At 36.6% G+C, this 18,777-nt stretch overlaps 1 protein-coding gene across 1 annotated transcript in view; it reads left to right on the top strand.

Moving 5' to 3' along the window:
- The window catches only part of DOCK4 (dedicator of cytokinesis 4), a 221,258-nt gene that overhangs the window by 121,868 nt on the left and 80,613 nt on the right, over positions 1–18,777 (top strand). The window contains 8 exon segments of the mRNA XM_035890904.1: positions 7,256–7,380; positions 8,847–9,009; positions 10,609–10,715; positions 11,357–11,513; positions 17,314–17,411; positions 17,515–17,598; positions 17,686–17,786; positions 18,512–18,593. Of these exon segments, the coding sequence (XP_035746797.1) occupies positions 7,256–7,380; positions 8,847–9,009; positions 10,609–10,715; positions 11,357–11,513; positions 17,314–17,411; positions 17,515–17,598; positions 17,686–17,786; positions 18,512–18,593 (917 nt within the window).

The raw sequence follows: 18,777 nt of genomic DNA, 5'->3' as shown, positions 1-18,777 counted from the left end.
TCCTAACAAAAGCTCCCAGTGAGTTCTGTGTAATTATTTTTAAATTAGTGGCTGCTGTCAGGACAGTTTAGATTTGCGCACTGAAAGCTGTAACTATCAGAGATGCTACCGTGTTCAAATACAATCACGCTGTGTTTGTTACAGTACTAAGTAATCAAATTGGAATTTATTTTACTAGAAAGCTTTTCAAGGATTGCTGGCAAGCTAAACTCCTTTCTTTCTAACAAAGACAGTTACCTTTGATCTTCGACTGCTATCTTCAGCTTGAAAACCTTGTTCCATATTAATATGCTACAAGAAGTTCTACGGTTCTAAATGTGGATGGAATATGAGAAAAGTCTTGTGATATCTGTGTTGCAACTGTAACTCACAGGCTCCTCAGCATAAGTTTAAAAACAGTTTTGTGATGAAAGATCTTTATTTTGACACTTAGATTAGGTACAAATGTTTCTAGAAAAATAAAAGAACAAACAATACATTCATACAGATGTTCTCCTGATGCTTGTCCCGATCTGACCTCCTTACTAGTGATTACCTGTGTTGTTCTTGTCACCTGAGGTTCAGTGGGAGCTTTGAAGCCTCTGCGAGCTGGGGGAAGCTTGCACATAGGTCCCATAGCTGGGGGTGCACCCTGTGATCAGCAGCAGGAGTGCTCCTGAACAGTGATACAGCCTCCTATCTATGAAGGAAAGGGAGCCTGCAGAGCCATCCCGTAATGAAACTGCACGGTGGAGATAATAGGACCCCTGAGCATTAGCATTGCAATTGCAAATTACTCCTGGCTCTTTTCTCTTTACTGGTATTTTAAAATCTGTGGTTTATAGTTGGCAAGTTCAGGAAGGCTGACCTCCGTTAGCTAGGTGTGTCCTCCAGCAGTCTATCTTGTGGTTGCTTTGCAACTCTAATTGGCCTTTCATCGTGCTCCTTGTAGTTGCCTCTGTCTCTGTCCTCCGCTCCCATTCAGCCCTTGGACACTTCATTGCTAGTTGGATTGAAGTCATGAAGCTGCTTCTGTTTCTATTTAGGTCAGAAACCCTGAGCTGTAATGTGCCTGGTTAGCACCTACATCTGGGGCAAGAAGGGTTTGGATTTTTTCCTCTTTCAGCCTATAAATAGTGCTTTCAAGATATTTTTGCCAGGTCAAAGATGAAATGTATTGGCAGGATCATATGAAGAGGCAGGTACTGCCAATGCTGTGCTGTACCCGTTTTGATTTAGCAACCCAGACATTTCAATTCAGCAGCTTTCACATACAATTCAATTCACCTACCAGAATAAATGTCCCTGCAGAATATGCACTTAACACTTGTGCTGCATGGGAAAGTTAAGGCTGTATAATCATCCACATCATTGCAGCTTTACAGTTTTTTGTTAAACTCTGTAGAACTTCAATTTCCATATAGCCTTCACTTCACAGTAGAAGCTCTTGTAGGAGTGCTTCAGTCTGTAGCTTTTAATATTTAAAAATCTGGTTTGATTAGCTAAATAGGTGAAATAATAAGGCGCTAACTAAGTAGTGCCAAAGTGTTGGGGTTAATGGGTCACTTCTGTAATTAGGACAGAATACATTGATACCCTTTCTCAACACATTGTATTATTGTCTGAAGTAAGAAAAAAACTCTTTGATCCTCACAGTTCTTCCTTTCTTCCAAGAGACAGCTTATTACTTCCTGCTCTCACGAGGAGTGACACCAACCTTTTTTTTTTTTTTTCCTGCTTTGTTGTTTGTCACCTCACATCCAATGTACAACAGCCTTCCGCCTTGCCTATGGTTGGTTGTAACATGTTAACCTCTTTTTTTTTTTTTATCGGGATAGTGGCTAGATAGCAGTTGTGCCAAGATAAGCAGCTTTTTATTCAGCGAAATGATTCAGACAACATAGAAATGCAAAACATGGCTTCTTTAATTTGCTTTTGTCTAGCTTCCGTTGACTCAGCTCATAACCCATATGTCTAGAAGTGCCCTTCACATCTAGAGAGACTTAGGTGGTTGAGCTTCGCAAAACATGTTTAATGATCTTAGTGCATGTGGTCCCCCATTCTACAGTCTCTTCTTACCCAGAAAACTGTATGTCCATCCTTGACAAAGCTGACATAATGGGGTTTGACCCTATAACGGTTAACAGTGGTACTAACTGGGTGTTGACATCCACAAGTTCAATGGACAGTCCAGAAGCCCTGATGAATTCAGAAAGCTTAAACCGTCACAACAGGAGTTGGGGGATGGAGGTGCTCCATAAGAACAGGCAAAAATGAGCTGTCCTTTTTTTTGAAAGAAATACTTTAAAATGATCTAGATCTTTCACACAACTTCATTATAGGTAGAGGTAGGTTTGTTACCTTGAAGTTGAGCATCATTTTTGGCACTGTTTTCAATTGCTTATTCCTGTACCAAACTTCATCCTGAAAATAACCATTGGATGTTTTCACTGAAACAGACCTAGAGAAGAGGACTTTGTATTTCTCAACATGGATATAAGCTGGAATAAGTCTGTTGCTTTTTTCATCATGTTTAAAGTCTCATCATAGCTGACTGACATTCAGTCCTATAGGCACGCTTTCAACCAGTAATTAAAATCTGATGCAAGATGTGCCTCTCTTGTTTCTGTATAAATTCCTTGCATTTGGTCAACTATAAGACTGTGTAATAATCTCAGTGCATGTCCACCTAGGAGAGATTTATTTGAGTTATGCAGATACTTTAGCTGAGGTACCATTTGTACTCACCAAAGTCTACCTCAGAACTCAGATATTCAGCAGGGCTTTCTCTTTCATTGCTTCGTATGACTGTAATTGCCCCTCTTAGTGAAAACAAGGCGATTTAGTCTGTCAGAACTATCTGTCTGGTGTTCTGATTGAGGCAAAGATCCCATAGAAAAACACATGTATTCCTGTTATCAGTTGTGTAATTGCAGTTGCCATAAATTAAAAAGATCACTTGAAGGAATATAGTTAAATTCAACAATTTGCTGGTGTTTGAATACTTTATAGAGGAAGTTGGAATTGTTTTTACTGGAAGAGGGGGCACAAAAGAATTCCCTAACTTAGTTTTACACAGAAAAATCGTAGGTTTTAGAGAGAGAATTTCTGTTAAGGAAGATTGAAGCAATGGTATTTCTGCATTGGGGAAGTAACAGTGATTAAGATATCGCCAGAGCAATATACTGAGAGTGAAATAATTTTTAAAATTTGGTTCCAAATATATTTGTCTAAGTTTTTTATTATAATTTTCTTTTTCCTTTCCAGAGTGAAGTTTACTTTCCAAATCTATTTTCTTTTTTACAGTTGGCTACTTTCTGATGTGGCTTTGTGCTTGATTTTTACAACCCTATTGACCTTTTGATCTTACGAGCATTTAATCATAAGATGTTTATACAAATATTGTGCCAAAGGTTTGTCAGGAGCATGGCTTTAAGTTCTTAATGCTCCAGTACACTTATCTGAACCATGCAAGTTCAGTATAGTTGGTTCTTACATTTTGTTTGCAAGTAGTGTTCTTTTTTAAACCAGAAATGAAATATATGTGAGTACAAATCCAGACACGAGGCCAAATTTAAAACAAAACATACATCGTTTTTAAACCAAAAGTGAAATATGTCTGAGTACAAATCCAGACACCAGGCCAACTTTAAAACAAAACCTACATTTTTGTAGAGATTATAAATTGTCAGATATGCCACATACTTTGAGAAAAGAAAGCTGCTGTTATATCTGCCTGATGCAGACTGTACCCTTGATATATAGCCCATAGTTTACATTCTTTTTGATTAATTTTCCACTCTGTTTCAGTTATCTCCCTTCTGCTTTTCTATCCATTTCCATATAAAGCATCGTTATTCCTCATACAGCGTGAGAGGCTTAGTCTCCTCTTGGATTTAATTTACCTTGCATGATAATGGAGAAAATCTGGCATTTTCTTTCAACAACATGAGCCATGTGTCTTGATTTGCTCTGAGACACTGAAAACAGAGCAGAGCTTCCTGAATTGATGTAGATCAGAACAAAATTCATCTGAACTAGCCTCTTGTGACACTGATTACAAACTCTGCCAAGGTTCTGTAAGAGGAGAACAGCACAATATTTTTGAAAGTACATCCTACTCCTGTGTCTTTTTTCCCTGTAATTTGATTTCTTCTGGCAATTAAAAAGGTGAAACTCAATGGGTTTGGATTTCTTTTAAAAACTTTAAAATGCAGACACTGTTTTTGAAAGCCTGCTTAACTTCTGTGAAGCTCTAATTACTTCCTTTAGAATGCTTTCTTTTTTTTTGCATAGAATCATAGAATGGTTTGGGTTGGAAGGTACCTTTACAAAACAAGCCCCCCATCCCTGCCCCCCCCCCCCCCGCCCCACCATAGGCAGGGACATCTTTCACTAGATCAGGTTGCTCAAAGGTACATCCAACCTGACCTTGAACACTCAATGATAGGGCATCCACAACTTCTCTGGGCAACCTGTTCCAGTGTAATTTTCATTTAAATCCTGTACAGTTTATTTAAAAAGGAAAAAAATGTGGTTCTCACTGAGTTTCTTCTGGGCTAGGTCATGAAATTTGTCGTGGAAATGGTTATTTGGCTATGTTTCTGTCAAGACCCCATGGAAAATTGAAATAATTCCTTGCTGGTAAATAAAAACAATGACTGGGTGTAGCACAAATGCATATAGAATTCAAGTTAATCTTTAAAGAGAAACTGCTGCAGCTACAAGTTGTGTGCTAAAATCCATTAGATAACAAAGCTTCTCTTTTTGATTATTGTGTGTTGTCATTTTTCTGAATGTAAGATTCTTGAAAGTGACCAACTGCCAGCACTTACTAGAACCGATCCTAGTGTAAGTCAGTGCTAAGCAAGGACTCAGCATATTGCATGCTCTTTGGTAACCGTACTGTACGAGCTTCTAAAACTTTTATAATAAGTTATTACTGCAGTGTGGAAATAATCAGAATCTAGTAGTTTTAAGAGTAATTTTATGGCCTGAATGAACATACGAACATCTTTACTGATTCAGATCAAGGGCCCCTCTAAAGAGTAAGAACTGGGCATGCATATATGCACATATGGTAATTACTCCTGATGCTCTCCCAGCCTCCAGCTATTTTCAGGTCAAGGGATTTCCTGAGCTGCTTGTGATCGTCTGTTTCATATCCTTTAGTGGGTCTTCCTTCCACGACTTCTCCATTCTTCCCTTGCACCCTATACCTTTCTCACATTCACAACATCCTTTGGAAAGGTTTTGGTTTGTCTTTTTTTGTTCTACGGTTGCTGTTGTAGTTTTTGTTTTTTGTTTTCGTTTTTTTTTTTACAACTATTGCTGTCCATTACCTGAATAACTACCACCTTTTAATTATTTTGAAACTGGTTCCCACTGGGAACCAGAGATTGATTCAGTGATCACACACGCTTATTAGTAATTCAGCTCTTTCATCCCTGACTTCACAGAGAACTTTTAACTTAATACCATCTAGTCCTGGTATTTGTTTCTGTGCGTTCGGTCTAGCTGTACTCCAGCCTCTCTCAATAGTTGTTTCCGAAGCAAATTGATAATAAGGTAATACAATAGCAGATTATTCCCCCTTTTTTATTGGTATGGTTCTTGAGGGCTTGATAATACAGCAGTTTCCTCTTTTTCCTTTTTTTTTTTTTCATTTGCAATGGTTTAGATTGTGCTTTCGAGGAATCATTTAATTATTTTTCATACAGTGGTGGAATAGTCTTAAAATATTTGCAGACTGTAGAACCATCATTGTTTCTGGTACTTAAAAATCACTGAGGAGTTGCATGTGGTAAAATAAATGCAAGAAATGTGAAACGAGAGTATCCTGGAAAGTTCAAGCAGGTCCAATTCTGCTTGCATATTAAAATGAAGCTGGAAGTTGAAGATACGCTAATTATTTATCAGTTACGTATCTTTTAATTAATTTTACCCACAGTACAAATATCCATCTCACGTTTGACTTCTGAGTGGTTCACCTATAAATACACAAAACTGTCATACTTGATTTCTTTTCACCAGTGCTCAGTGAAAATCTGCTTTATAAAAAGGGGATATTCCCATCATGCTAAACTTGCATTGCACTAGGTGAAAGCGTATATTCTCAATTTCTTTGTTGACCAAATCTAGAAATTAGACTTTTAGAAGATGCTCATAATTATGATGCTGTTCGTCCTTCATTTTTTCTAGTGTTTCACAAGGGAAGTCCAATTGCTTCCAAGCAGTTCTAGTAATGTTTGTCCAGAGCTAGATTAGTTTGCACTTTATAGAAATAGATTTACATCCTCAAACAGAACAGGGGCTTCCCTATCATGCCACTCCAGTCACCACCAGTAGTCCTGCCCCCCTGGCAACTGCCAAACAATATTTCTTCCTTTCATCAACTATAAACTTTGTGGTTTGTGTCAATTGAAACTAAAATAAAATTACCATTGATAACATCCAGAAGATCTGGTTATGGTCTGACAGAATACTTAGCATGTTCATGTGTGAACGTGCAAAGAATTTCCATTTAAATGTGCTAGCAGTATTTAATAACTTGTACGTACTATATAACACTTACGTAGTGCCTGTGTTGGATTTGTAGTTTGAATGTGTTGATGAAGGTTTTAATTTCTCAGAAGTCTTTCCAACAAGCAAAAACTAAGCTGACTAAGCTAGCTTTTTGCTAGAAAACTTTGGAACACCCTGTCAATGTAAAATATGTTGGGATCTTTTAGATCAGAAAGACAGATTTGAATGCCAGCAATCTGAGAAGCCTGCCCTTCTGATGGAAAGAACACCAACCTCTTGGTTTTTGCTTCTTCAAAGTAATACGCGTTCTTTTGAGATTGTGTAAAAAAAGTTGTAATCAGTTCTTCAAGGAGACATTCAACAGAGAAATGTAAAGATTACAAATGAAAAAAATTACATTAATATTGCCTTAGATTAAAAGAGGAATTAAATGAGATGAAGCTAGACACTAGCTTCAGTATAGCTTTAGATACTACTGTAAAGACCAAAAAGAGCTAACGGATAAGTAAAAGCCCCTAGAATTGATTCAGTATGACAGGTAATCTCTTGGACTTTTAGAGGGATGAAGCTCTGTTGGTTTTCTTGGTTTATGAAAACAATTGTTATTATTTAAAATCTGAAAATACTGATAAATTGTGGGTGTGATACTGTCCTTTGTTTGGAAGAAAAGATGAAAGTCTACTAAAGTACTAAAAGCAAAAAGTTGAACTGACTTTTCCACGCTTCTGTGTTTGGTTTGGTTTTTTTATAGGTGAAATGAGGAATGATTTATATATCACTGTGGAAAGAGGAGAATTTGAGAAAGGCGGGAAAAGTGTGGCCAGAAATGTGGAAGTGACAATGCATGTTGTGGACAGCAGTGGTCAAATTTTAAAGGTATCTGTTGCATGTTTTTCCTTGCTGGAGTTAATTTTTGATACACTTTCTCAGCTGTAAATCATCTGTGGCATTGTTTGAAGACTACAGAATCACTCTAGAAAGGTCATGTTTATCTTTTAACATCTTAGATATCCAAAGTATTTCCACTTTGCTTAAAACCTTTATAAAATGCATGTTTTAATTTTTGTGATCAGTTATGTGGGTCAGATAAACACCTATAATTGCCAAGCAAATAACTAATGATTCCATTAAGATGCTGGAAAATGTTGAAGCAAGATCAAGTTTTGAAGAATTTTTTATTTCATAATAATTATTCTTAGTAGCTAAGCTACTTGCTCATGCTACACAAAACATGTTTTGATCATTTTCAATTTTTGCCTGATTTTAATAAATCAGACATCCTTGATGCAAAAATCACCACTGTATCAATACAAGAATAAATTAATGTTCCTTCTTTTGTTCAGATTTGATTGCATGCTGCTGGTGATAGCTTACAAACAGGCACTGTTTTATATTTTAATTATTAATAGATGACCGTTTCTCAGATTTTTTTCTGTACCAAAAGATTTCTGTTCACCTTCAACCTTTTCCATCCATATTTAGCATCTTTTTTTTTTCCTTATGTTTGAAAGTACTTTTTTCACATGTTCTGCGTGATACTGAGGGCTGTAGGGTAACAAGATGAAGAAAGACTGACACAAATAGTCTGGTGCAAATTGTGTGTGTGTGAGTGTATGTGAACAGAGATTGTGCGTATAAATGCATGGCATGCAATGTATGTATGGTTTTGTATATATAAAAATATATATAAGCATTTGTGTGTGTATCTTTCATATATATATACCCATAAAAAATAAAGGATATTAAGATGCGAAGGTGATTGCTTATAATTGCTGAGGAGAAAAGCTACAGCTTATTTTTCCCACAGAATTAATAGGTATCCCCAAGTCAGGACTTCTCTGGAGAGACTGTCAAGGGTGTTGCAAAGGCAACCAACATTTTGCTCCTTCCTAATCAGGGAATCCGGGTTTCTTTTTTCATTCTGGGACATATCACTGATAACAGCAGGGTTACAGGCTTGTTTCAGAGGACTGAAGATCTTAAGCCTGTGCTGTTCTTGTGTCAGTTAAATTCTTGTTTGTTGCTTGGGCGTAATACTGGACCATGTTGTGTGATCGGACTCTACATTTGTTGCTTAAGCCTTCCTAATCACCCAGGTTCCCCTACACAATACTTTGATTCTCATTGGTGTGGATGATTCTTGCTGTTTTTTCTTATCAGCAGATATTAACAAAGTGCTACTATTTTTGTGGGTTTAAAGATATTAGGCATTATACCACATGTGACATTTATTATATGAATGCAAATATTAAATAGTCTTCCTTGTAAGAACAGTCCTTGATGACATCTCTCCAGTGAACTAATCTGCCTTTAATCTCTAATCAATGCTTTTTATTCATTAGGATTTTATCTCATTTGGCTCTGGAGAGCCACCAGCCAGCGAGTACCATTCCTTTGTGCTTTATCATAACAATGGTCCCAGATGGGCTGAGCTGCTGAAACTTCCTATCCCTGTGGATAAATTCAGAGGAGCACACATCCGCTGTGAATTCCGGCACTGTTCCAGTAAGCGCTGTTCACGACTTCTGCTAGTTTTCTCCGTTACAGCTGCAGTCAGCACATGAGTTTCCATAATACCTCAGGAAAAAGACAGCTGCATGAACTTTCTCTGTAATGCCTTCATGACACAGCTTCTCAGGTTTGCAGCTCTACTTGGTGGCACTCAGTGCTTTGGTAAAGCCTAAATACCAGGAGAAACCAGTCTAGTTTTATTAAATAGAAAGAGGCAACATTGCAGCTGCAAATGTAAACAGAATTTTAGGTAAACTCAAAATGCAGATTTCGAATTTACCTGGTGAATTATCCAAAGTTATGCCTTTTCCTCAATACATTTTTAGCAGTCCAACCAATGGGAAACATACAAAGATTCATCATGGTCAATGAACAAATAAATATCACTTTTATATTGCCTTTTTTTTTTTTTTTACTTATAAAATTCCAAAATTCTCTGTAAACATTCTGAACAACTTTAGAGAGGATTTTGAGGTAAAAATTGAAGTCTGGGTCCATGTTCTGCATACCAAGGTATGTGAGACAGGTTTCATAGCTATGGTGCTGACTGCTGTCAAGCTTGTAGAGAAAGGTGGATAAAATTGTACATCTTTTAAACTGCTGCTGTTGTTTGGCTCTTTTTGGTGATGTAGATAGAGCAAGATTTTATTTTTTCAATTGCCTTTATGGAAAGTGGCACACGCAGTAAGTTATAGTATATTTAGATTTCAGGTACATAAACTTTAAAATGTAAGGAACAGGTAATATAGGAAGAAATTTGCATTGATTTCTTTTTAAGATTTCTTTTATAAGCTATGAAGCAATAAAGGAAAAACATCGGTGGTATGTTTCAAACAGGTGATACATTTTTGCACAGTCTTTCCCATGCAGTACAAGTTGGATAGTTTTGTTACGATTGCCTACACCACCCCAACTGTGCTAAACTGTTGTATATATACACATTTGATGAAAAACTGGTGGATTTTCAAAAGTGTTCAGCATCTGCACTCATTGGCTTCAGTAAAATCTTCACCATCTCAGTGTTTTGTAGCCTGCTTTATATTTAGGTGATAGATGGGTTTTAGAATTTGAGCTTAGGCATCCGAGTTTGAAAATGTTATCTCCTGTCTAACTTTCATGTAAGGAACAGTGACATCTTCAGTCATATCTATAGAGGGCAGATACCTTATTTGAAAGTAGAAGTGCAGTGTAGCCTGAGGCTGACCTAAAATGGAGACCAGTAGGTAGAAGCTACTATAGGGGATAATTGTCAAAAAAGACCACCTTTTCTTTTCCTGTTGGACATTCTAGGTCTCATTCATTTGGGTTTCCTGGCATTCTGTATATTGCTAAGTCTGCATATCTGGTGGCTTCCATTATTTCTTGTTAATAAATGCCAAATCATTCCAGAATACTGCTTTCTGATTTACAGTGAGATAAAGGAGACCATTACAGGAGATAACGTGCAAATCTGAAAAGAAATTTAAGATAATCTTAGTCTGACTAGCTGAAAATGGCTTCCAGTATACTTTCTAATGTTGTATTATACCCATTTATTTTGTCTAAAATGTATAATACTAACTTTAAGAGCTGCTATTTACATATATATTTCAGCAAAAGAAAAGGGTGAGAAGAAGTTGTTTGGCTTTTCTTTCGTGCCCCTGATGCAGGAAAATGGGAGGACGCTGCCAGATGGCACCCATGAACTCATTGTACACAAGGTAATTTGAATTAGTAATCGTTACTTGTAATGACTCCTCTCAAACATTCTTTAAGTGCCCAGAAACATTAGGTTGAAAAAGTCTGTATTCATTACCAAATGAGTGATAATCTTGTCACCATTAAAGTATCCATTGCTGATTGTTTAATGTTAAGCTTCCTGTTACAAACTGCAATCAAATCTAGGTATGTGTTTCAGTGCACTGGTTTTACTAAGTCTCACTATTATTTTACGTTGTATTTTTAACACACAAAGTGACCCCGTGATGCCCTCTTACTGAATCGCTGAAGTTGGAAAATCAAGCAAGCTTATTTATGCAGATCTACTTAATGTTACCATTTTTAGAGAAATTTCAGTTTTGTGGAATTTTTGTTTCCACATTTCACAGTTATCTTTGCGTTCGAAGGATTTGATATGCTCCCAGGTAAATTTTAGATTTTAACACCAAAATTTGTATCTATTCATTTGATACAACCTGTGCAAATTTGTTGACATGAAGCTATGATCCAAAACCAAAGTTGCAAAAGGCATAGTGAAAATCCATCAATTTGTGGCAGAGAAACAATAACAATACATATGATTCAGGGATTTGGTCCTTTTTTTTTATGCAGTACAGTTATTTTAACTGGTTTGTTTTCACAGTGTGAAGAAAACACAAACCTTCAGGATTCTGGTCGCTACCTCAAACTCCCTTTTTCAAAGGGAATCTTCCTAGGAAACAACAGCCAAGCAGTAAAAACCACTAAAGAGTCCTTCTGGATTACGTCCTTTCTCTGCTCCACTAAACTCACACAAAATGGTAGGACATGTTGATTATTTAAAACATGATGAATTCAAATGAGTGTCACAGCTAGCCTTTTCTGTGCCAAGCAAGCATGGATGTACTCAAAAATAGCTTATGTTCTATCCATTTTACAAGCCGGTTTTCTCCATAATTTTTTATATCCAGATGGAAACCAGTGCAGCATGATAAACCACTGATTTTAAGTAGTTCAAGAATACTTTTTAGATTAACATGATATTGGAATCAAATGCAGCACTCTTGGAATCAACTATCAAAACCCAGCTGCTTTACAAAACTTCTTAATCTGTTTGTTGTAGAGTTTTTATGAAATACTTGTTGTAGGCCTTAGGCTGTGGCAGTTTGGTTTTAATTAGGCACATACTGTTTTTTTGTTGTATCACTTCTCTTCCTTAAAGCCAACAAACATTTACTACTACTTAAAACAATCTTACACACTGGATATAAGGAGCAGCAGATAGAAATAGACGTTTGCGCTCTTTACCATTGCTCTGTATAAAATTCTTAAGATTCTTGTTTATTTGCTGTATTAACTACAGTTTGTAACTGAAACAGCTTTTCAAAAATTTCTAAATATTGTGTATTTGCTTGGTAAAGTGTTTCTGACCATACCTTGATATCTCCACAGTTTTATATTATTATTTCTGAGCTGTTTATCACAGTTTTAAGATCTTTCTTATCTCTCTCGTGTGTGAATGACTGTGTCTTTACCCTTCTTATATGTATGATGATAAAATTGCTAATTGCTTGCCAATCGATTATAGGTGTTTAACAACTACTAGAGCAGCTTTTAAGATTGAAATAATCATCTTAATTTTCACCATTTAGTAGCAAGTGTCCAAAATAGAACTATGTGCAGATAGTAAGTGGTCTGTTTCACTGTGCACATCCATTCTGTATTCTCATAGCAATTAGCTTCAAAGTAATAAAAGTTAGCCAATAAAAGATTATCCCAATGGTTGCTAATAGGCAATCGGAGACTAAATTTTCTTCAGTTAAAGGCCTTGATTTAGGAAATCACATGAATCTACTGGTACTTACACATGCATGAAAGTGATGCCCGGAACTTAAGTGTCTCACTGATAAATAGTTGCGCTATTGTCTAGGGTTATAATACTAATTTACGTTCACAGTACAGGAGTTATTTTGTACTTGATGTAAATAGATGTGTGCCATAGGGCATAAAATTTCCTTTTTTTTTTTTTTTAACCATATTCTGAGTAAGAGGGTGTAGAATATCTGAATAATATTGATCCCCTTTTCAGCTCTGAAAGAGTTAACAATTATTTCAGCAGTACTTCAGAGGGTGGAAATATTTTCAATAGACAGGCTCATATTTTCTCCAAGGATCTTCTTTGGGAAGTTCATCTTGGTGAGTTTCCAAATCCCCATTCTTTTAAACAAAAATTTGCCAAAACCTATTGCATGCTCAGAAAATGAACATAGAGCAAAGCATGTGGATATTTGGTCATGTGAGCATTACTTCAGTTATCCCTGAGAGAATGTAGCATATTTATTAAAAAAATACAGGAGTAAAAAGATCTATGTGTACTTTTTTAGTAAACATTTGCATTAGTATTTTTGAAAATTTCTGATTATTTTTTAATCTGTTTTTAAGTTTGGAGATTTTTCTGAAGTTCTCAGAGATCTGCCAGTGTCTACAAACAACAATGTCCAGCCTGGAAATGAATTGAAAATTATGCTATTGGTCTGGCCATGGGGTGGGGGAGGACCCCAAACCCAGACTTGTAAAGGGTGTGACTGAATTAGGCCACAGCTTTACTAGTGTGCTGGGAAATTTTACTCAGCTGTCATTCTCTCATTGATTGTTCCCACATGCCATCAGCTCTCATGCATATTAAAATTATGGGGACTGGGGGAAGGAGGCTGACTCCCAGTTGTTGGGATCCATAAGTTCCTTACCCTGGATACTTTGGAGGGGTTTTTAGGATTATTTCCAAACAATGTTCAGAGACCTTCTAACCAGGGGAATCTGTGCGTTCATCAACATATCGCATAAGAAGCATCCTTATTTAATCTGTCTGCTAGTTAGCTTTTCCTTAGCTTGACTTTTGATCCTGGATAGTTAATCAGTTAATGTTAACAAAAAAGTATATCAGCTTTTATATATTACATTTTTAGCTGGATAGTTATATTTCATTATCCTAAAAAACCCAAAAGAGTGTGAGAGAGAACATACTCTTTTTCTACTGAGTAGTTATCAATACAGTCTTAGTTTCTGACATACAGGAGGGATCTCTGCTTGCCAGAGACTCGGGATCCATCCAGCAAGTCAGAATATTTTAGCAAGTTGGCATCCGTTCATTTCTCAGCACTGATCGGCACATCCCCAGTAAGCAGCTGTTCGTCAGCAGAGCAACATGCTGTACAGCATGTCTGTTGCAAGGCAGAGGTGTAATCCATATATCTGCATTTTAAAAAAGGCCAAACTGGTGATAAATAAAACAAAAGTAAGAGGGGTCAGCTTTCCAGAGTGACCCCAGTTCGGAGGGAGTGTTGGAAACCACAGAAAAGTAGCCTGTTGGAAGAGGAATGCAGACCACCAGTTCTGAAATTCGCCTTTTACCTTTTGAAGTGCAGTAGTGCTATGCCAGGCCAATTTCTGATGTCTCAGGATTTGTAGGAGAGAGATGGAAACATCATCCCAAACCACTTCCTTAGACACATGATTCTAAACCTTTTCTTAAACCTAGCGCTTTAGATTTAAATTACAGACTTTGAGAAGGGAAGTGTTTTGCTTGGTAGGAATGGTAGGTCAGGTGTAGCCTATTTTTAATGTACAAATCTGATCAGGAATAAGATAAGGCATTGGAAATGTTGTTCTTCAGTAAAATTTATCAGCGACATTGACTTTTTCCCTTTTCCAAAAGTATGTTTCTCTAGTGGGCCTATTTTGGGAGACAATTTTATATTCTCATTTCTCTTAATACATGACACATTGCTATCCCTTCCCCTTGTGATTCACATGTCAGATTTTCTAGTCATGTCATTTATGCTTGGGCTATTTGCTAATGTTATCTCAGCAATGTCTTTCCTCCTTAGCGTTTTCCTTGAAATAAGTGCTTTGAAGTGAGTGTCTGACATTTGCTTTCTCTTTCTTTTTTAATCTCCCAACAAATCCCTGAGTGTCAACTATCTTCCCACCAAATTCCTCCAGCAAACCTGTAAAGAAATATTTTTCCTGCTATGAACTGACAGCTTTAGCTAGTCTCACTACTCCTCAACTTAAGTGGAGGCTTAAACAGAATAAAGTGTAGAAGTCCATCTAATTATCCAAAAGACAAATGCAGTTCACTGGATTTGTAATGCTTGTTTCTTGAAAATTCCCGACAGAAGGAATAATAGGACACATCATTTGTCCTTGATCTTTGGGATGTCTCTGATGCGCGTGTGGGACCCTTCAGCGCTCTTAGTGCAACTCAAGCATCTCTCTTAATCCAAATCATTCCATACTAGCAGAAGGCGAAACAAATCAAAAAAAGAAACTTATAAATGCATAAAACCAATTTGAGCTTACCAAAACCGATTCAAGCAGCAAAATATTAGTGGAATAGCATGTAGGGTGTTCGCTGTTAGCAGCTCTGGAGAGATCTGAATATAGGTGGAGATTTATGTCGTGTTATTAAAGACACAAATATTACTTCATTTTTTGCTGTGAGAGGGAGGAGCTTTACTGGAGCAAACTGGGAAAGAAATGACATGAAGATGGGTGTGGCTCAAATGTTACTTGAGCGTGAAAAGAGTCTGGTAGAAAGCACCGAAACAGTTGCTGAACTGAGAGGAACACTTACTATTAGCTACTTAGTTTGATAAGTACTGAGAACATTTCAGAAGAACTGGATTCTTCTAAGATATGGCTGGACAGGGATCAACTAGACCCGTGGTTCATCTTGAACTGATGGAAGAACTGGATGGTGGTTAAGGTTTTCTGCTTCAAACACCCATGCTTTGAGAAATTCTGAAAAGCTGGTTAGTGAAATGTGGAAGTAGTAAACCTGAATGTAAAGGAGCTTAGGGATTAATTTAATTCAACGGTTCAAAAATATGTGGAACTTTTTGCTCTGAATACAACTTGAAAGGAGCGCTGCAGACGTGAACAAGTGAGTCATGGGCAGAAAATGTGAGGAGAACCTGCAGCAGAAGGGAAAAAAATAACAGCAACGTGTCAGAATACAGCAAGGGTCAGGGTCAAATAAAAACTGCTGAGAAAAGCCAAGCCAAGTTTGCAAAAGTCTATTTTTAGGATATTGAATGGTATGGGACATAAAATTCCCAATCTCATAGTGAGGTGGGGGGTTTTGTATGTATCTAAAGCTGAAAGCACTAACACATGACCTAAGGGTAATAAAAATAGTACCTACATTTAAGACAAGTAGATGAGCATATACGTTACCTGAGCCATCAGTCTCCAATGAATTTTATGCAAGTATTTACAAGAGATCACAGATGAAAAAATGGACTTGTAGCTAAATGGAATGTGCTGTAAGATGAGTTTATCAAAAACATATCATGCCAGAATAAACTACTTAATCTTTCTTTTCAAAGTTTTTTTTTAAATTATTATTATTCAGAGAAATGTAGCAGATCTAAACCATCTGGACTTCAGTAGCACACTACATGGGAAGTTAGAAAAGATATGGATTAGAATAAGAATTTTAAAACTGGTAAATAAGGGCCTAAAGGGAACTGGCAGCTTGCACTATAATGTAAGGAATTTCCTTCCTGAGTGGAAGGAAAATAATACTAGATCTGAAGCATTAGGCCTGGGATTGATCTCTTGTTTGGAGGGGTGGCAGGAGGTGGGGATAGGAGCTGCATCACTAAAACCTGAGATGCTGGAGAGCCTGTTGATGAAATTTGCTGCTAATATGTAGTTGAATGGGCTCATCAGCTGAGAGGGAAAAATCAAAATCTGATACAGGCAGAACAGGGTAACTTTGATTTAAATAATTAATAAGAAAGAGTAGAAATTGGATCAAATCTAATGGTAGAAAAGGCAGGGTCGTATCCTAGTGGATACTCTTGGGGATTCTGCTGTACTCGGGGAGCTGAACAGTACTAAACAGGAGAAAGACCTGTTTGTGTCACCAATATGATGTATCTGAAAATAACCCAAATTCTAGAACATAGGTCAGGTGTTTACAGCAGGCATATGAGCTTCCTAATGATATAGAAAACAGTGATGTAATCTCATCTGTAGTGTAGTTACCGTTTTGGTCAAGAAAGCTGAAGGAGAGTGAATTAAAACTGGAGGAAGTACAAAGACACTCAGGTATGTTTTAGCTCAGAAGAGTTTAGTTTCCAGAAGAGATTGTGTTGCTTATTAATAAAGCAAGATCTTAGAGGCATTGTGTTTATTGTCTAAAAAGACGTAGGAAGATGAGTATTTAAAATACATACAAACTAATAATTAGAAGACTATTTCTAGCTATCAGATGACAACTCTGGAAGGCATCCTTTAATGGGACAAGAGACAGCAAAATAATTCCATTTCTTAAGATGGGAGTTGACAAATATCTGAACAAGATTGCATGATATATTTGCCCCAGGAGACTGATTTTAGTGACCCAGTATTGTGTTCTTATGTTTCTATTGGTGGAGCAATTATGGAATGGAATGAAAATTTGTTGTTGGGCAGATCATATTATAGCAAATCTTGAGATGTTTTCTTTTGTTTTAATGAAGCCAGGTTTTGCTGAGTGGACTGTAATAGTAGAATTCAAAATCTGAAATGCTGCTTTGCTTCCAGCTTTAATCTTGCATTTTGTTTTTGCAGGAGATATGCTTGACCTTCTGAAATGGAGAACCCACCCAGACAAAATTGCAGGTTGCCTCTCAAAATTAAAAGAAATTGATGGTTCTGAAATAGTGAAGGTATATACCGTTCTATCATTTTAGATAATGAGAGAAATAATGTATTTGTGTGTCACAAAAATACCTATTTAATAACAAACTGTCTCTTATTCTCTCCAATTAGTTTCTTCAAGATACACTAGACACTTTATTTGGGATTTTAGATGAGAACTCTCAAAAGTATGGATCAAAAGTATTTGATTGTTTGGTAAGTTTCATTTTTTGATGATGCTTAACTCTATTTAAAAAATAAGTAAAAAAAATAAAAAGCTTTTTCTTTTTCTCTCACATTTAGGTTCACATAATAAATTTGCTGCAGGACAGCAAGTTTCACCATTTTAAGCCAGTAATGGACACTTACATTGAAAGTCATTTTGCAGGAGCACTTGCATACAGGTGAAGTCTGTACTTTTTCTATCTGATTTGAATACTGACAGTTATTGGTAACTAAGCAGAGTCAATCATTAGGTTAAATTAAACAGTATTATTAGAAATAAAATGCAATGCTTATATCAACACCCAGACTTAGGCCATTAAAAGAGTAAAACAACTTTAAGTTACCTGAAAGGTTACTTGCTGATGCTCTAACATTGGCTTCATTTTTGAATCTTTTTCTTCAGTGGATTTCTTTATTTGAATTACTTTGAAAAACATAGGAGCCTTAACATCATCCGGCTGCAACTGTGTGTCACTGTCTGTGTAGAGCAGTGCACTAATAGGTATCACTTACTCTGCTGTACTCTGTTTTTATTTGCTACCTAGACTTCCATTAAAACTGACGCAATTTAAAGAGACTGCAAACTAATGCATGGAATAGCAGGGATAGTTTGTGGTGGCAGGGTCTTGTCTGGCTTAACTGAGTTTGTGTATCCCTGTCAAAATCTTTCTACTGCATATGTAATGCTGGTATTATTTCCTGTTCTAATGAGATCTACTAGGTGGCTTTCAGCAGACTGAGAACCAAATGTAATACTGGGCCTGTAGCAATTAGTGAAATCTAGTCATATATTTTTTATTTTGTCAGTGTTTCTCATGTGACAGATAATTGGTTTGCAGTTTAAATGCAAAGTTAACCTTTCTCCCACTTGTGTGATATAATACTTTCTGATGTGATATTCTAGAGATCTTATAAAAGTACTGAAGTGGCATATCGATCGAGTCACCGAAGTGGAGCTGCACGAGCACATACAGGAAGTACTAAAGGTAATAAAACCCATCAAAGTCAATTATATATTTGAATAATGTATTCATGCAATACCAAGAAGTTTAACTTAGGAAATGAAGCAGATTATGTATAAATGATGGAATGGTAGTACTAATTCTAGGGAGTTGCAGACTCATTCAGTGCATTCAAGTTTGTTCATCTTTTTCTTTTGTCAATACATTG

This window comes from Egretta garzetta, unplaced genomic scaffold (genome assembly GCF_000687185.1).
Source record: "Egretta garzetta isolate BGI_Z169 unplaced genomic scaffold, ASM68718v1 scaffold503, whole genome shotgun sequence".
NCBI classification, from domain to species: Eukaryota; Metazoa; Chordata; class Aves; order Pelecaniformes; family Ardeidae; genus Egretta; species Egretta garzetta.
Note: the sequence above shows the minus strand (reverse complement) of the source record. Positions and strands in the feature narration are given on the sequence as shown.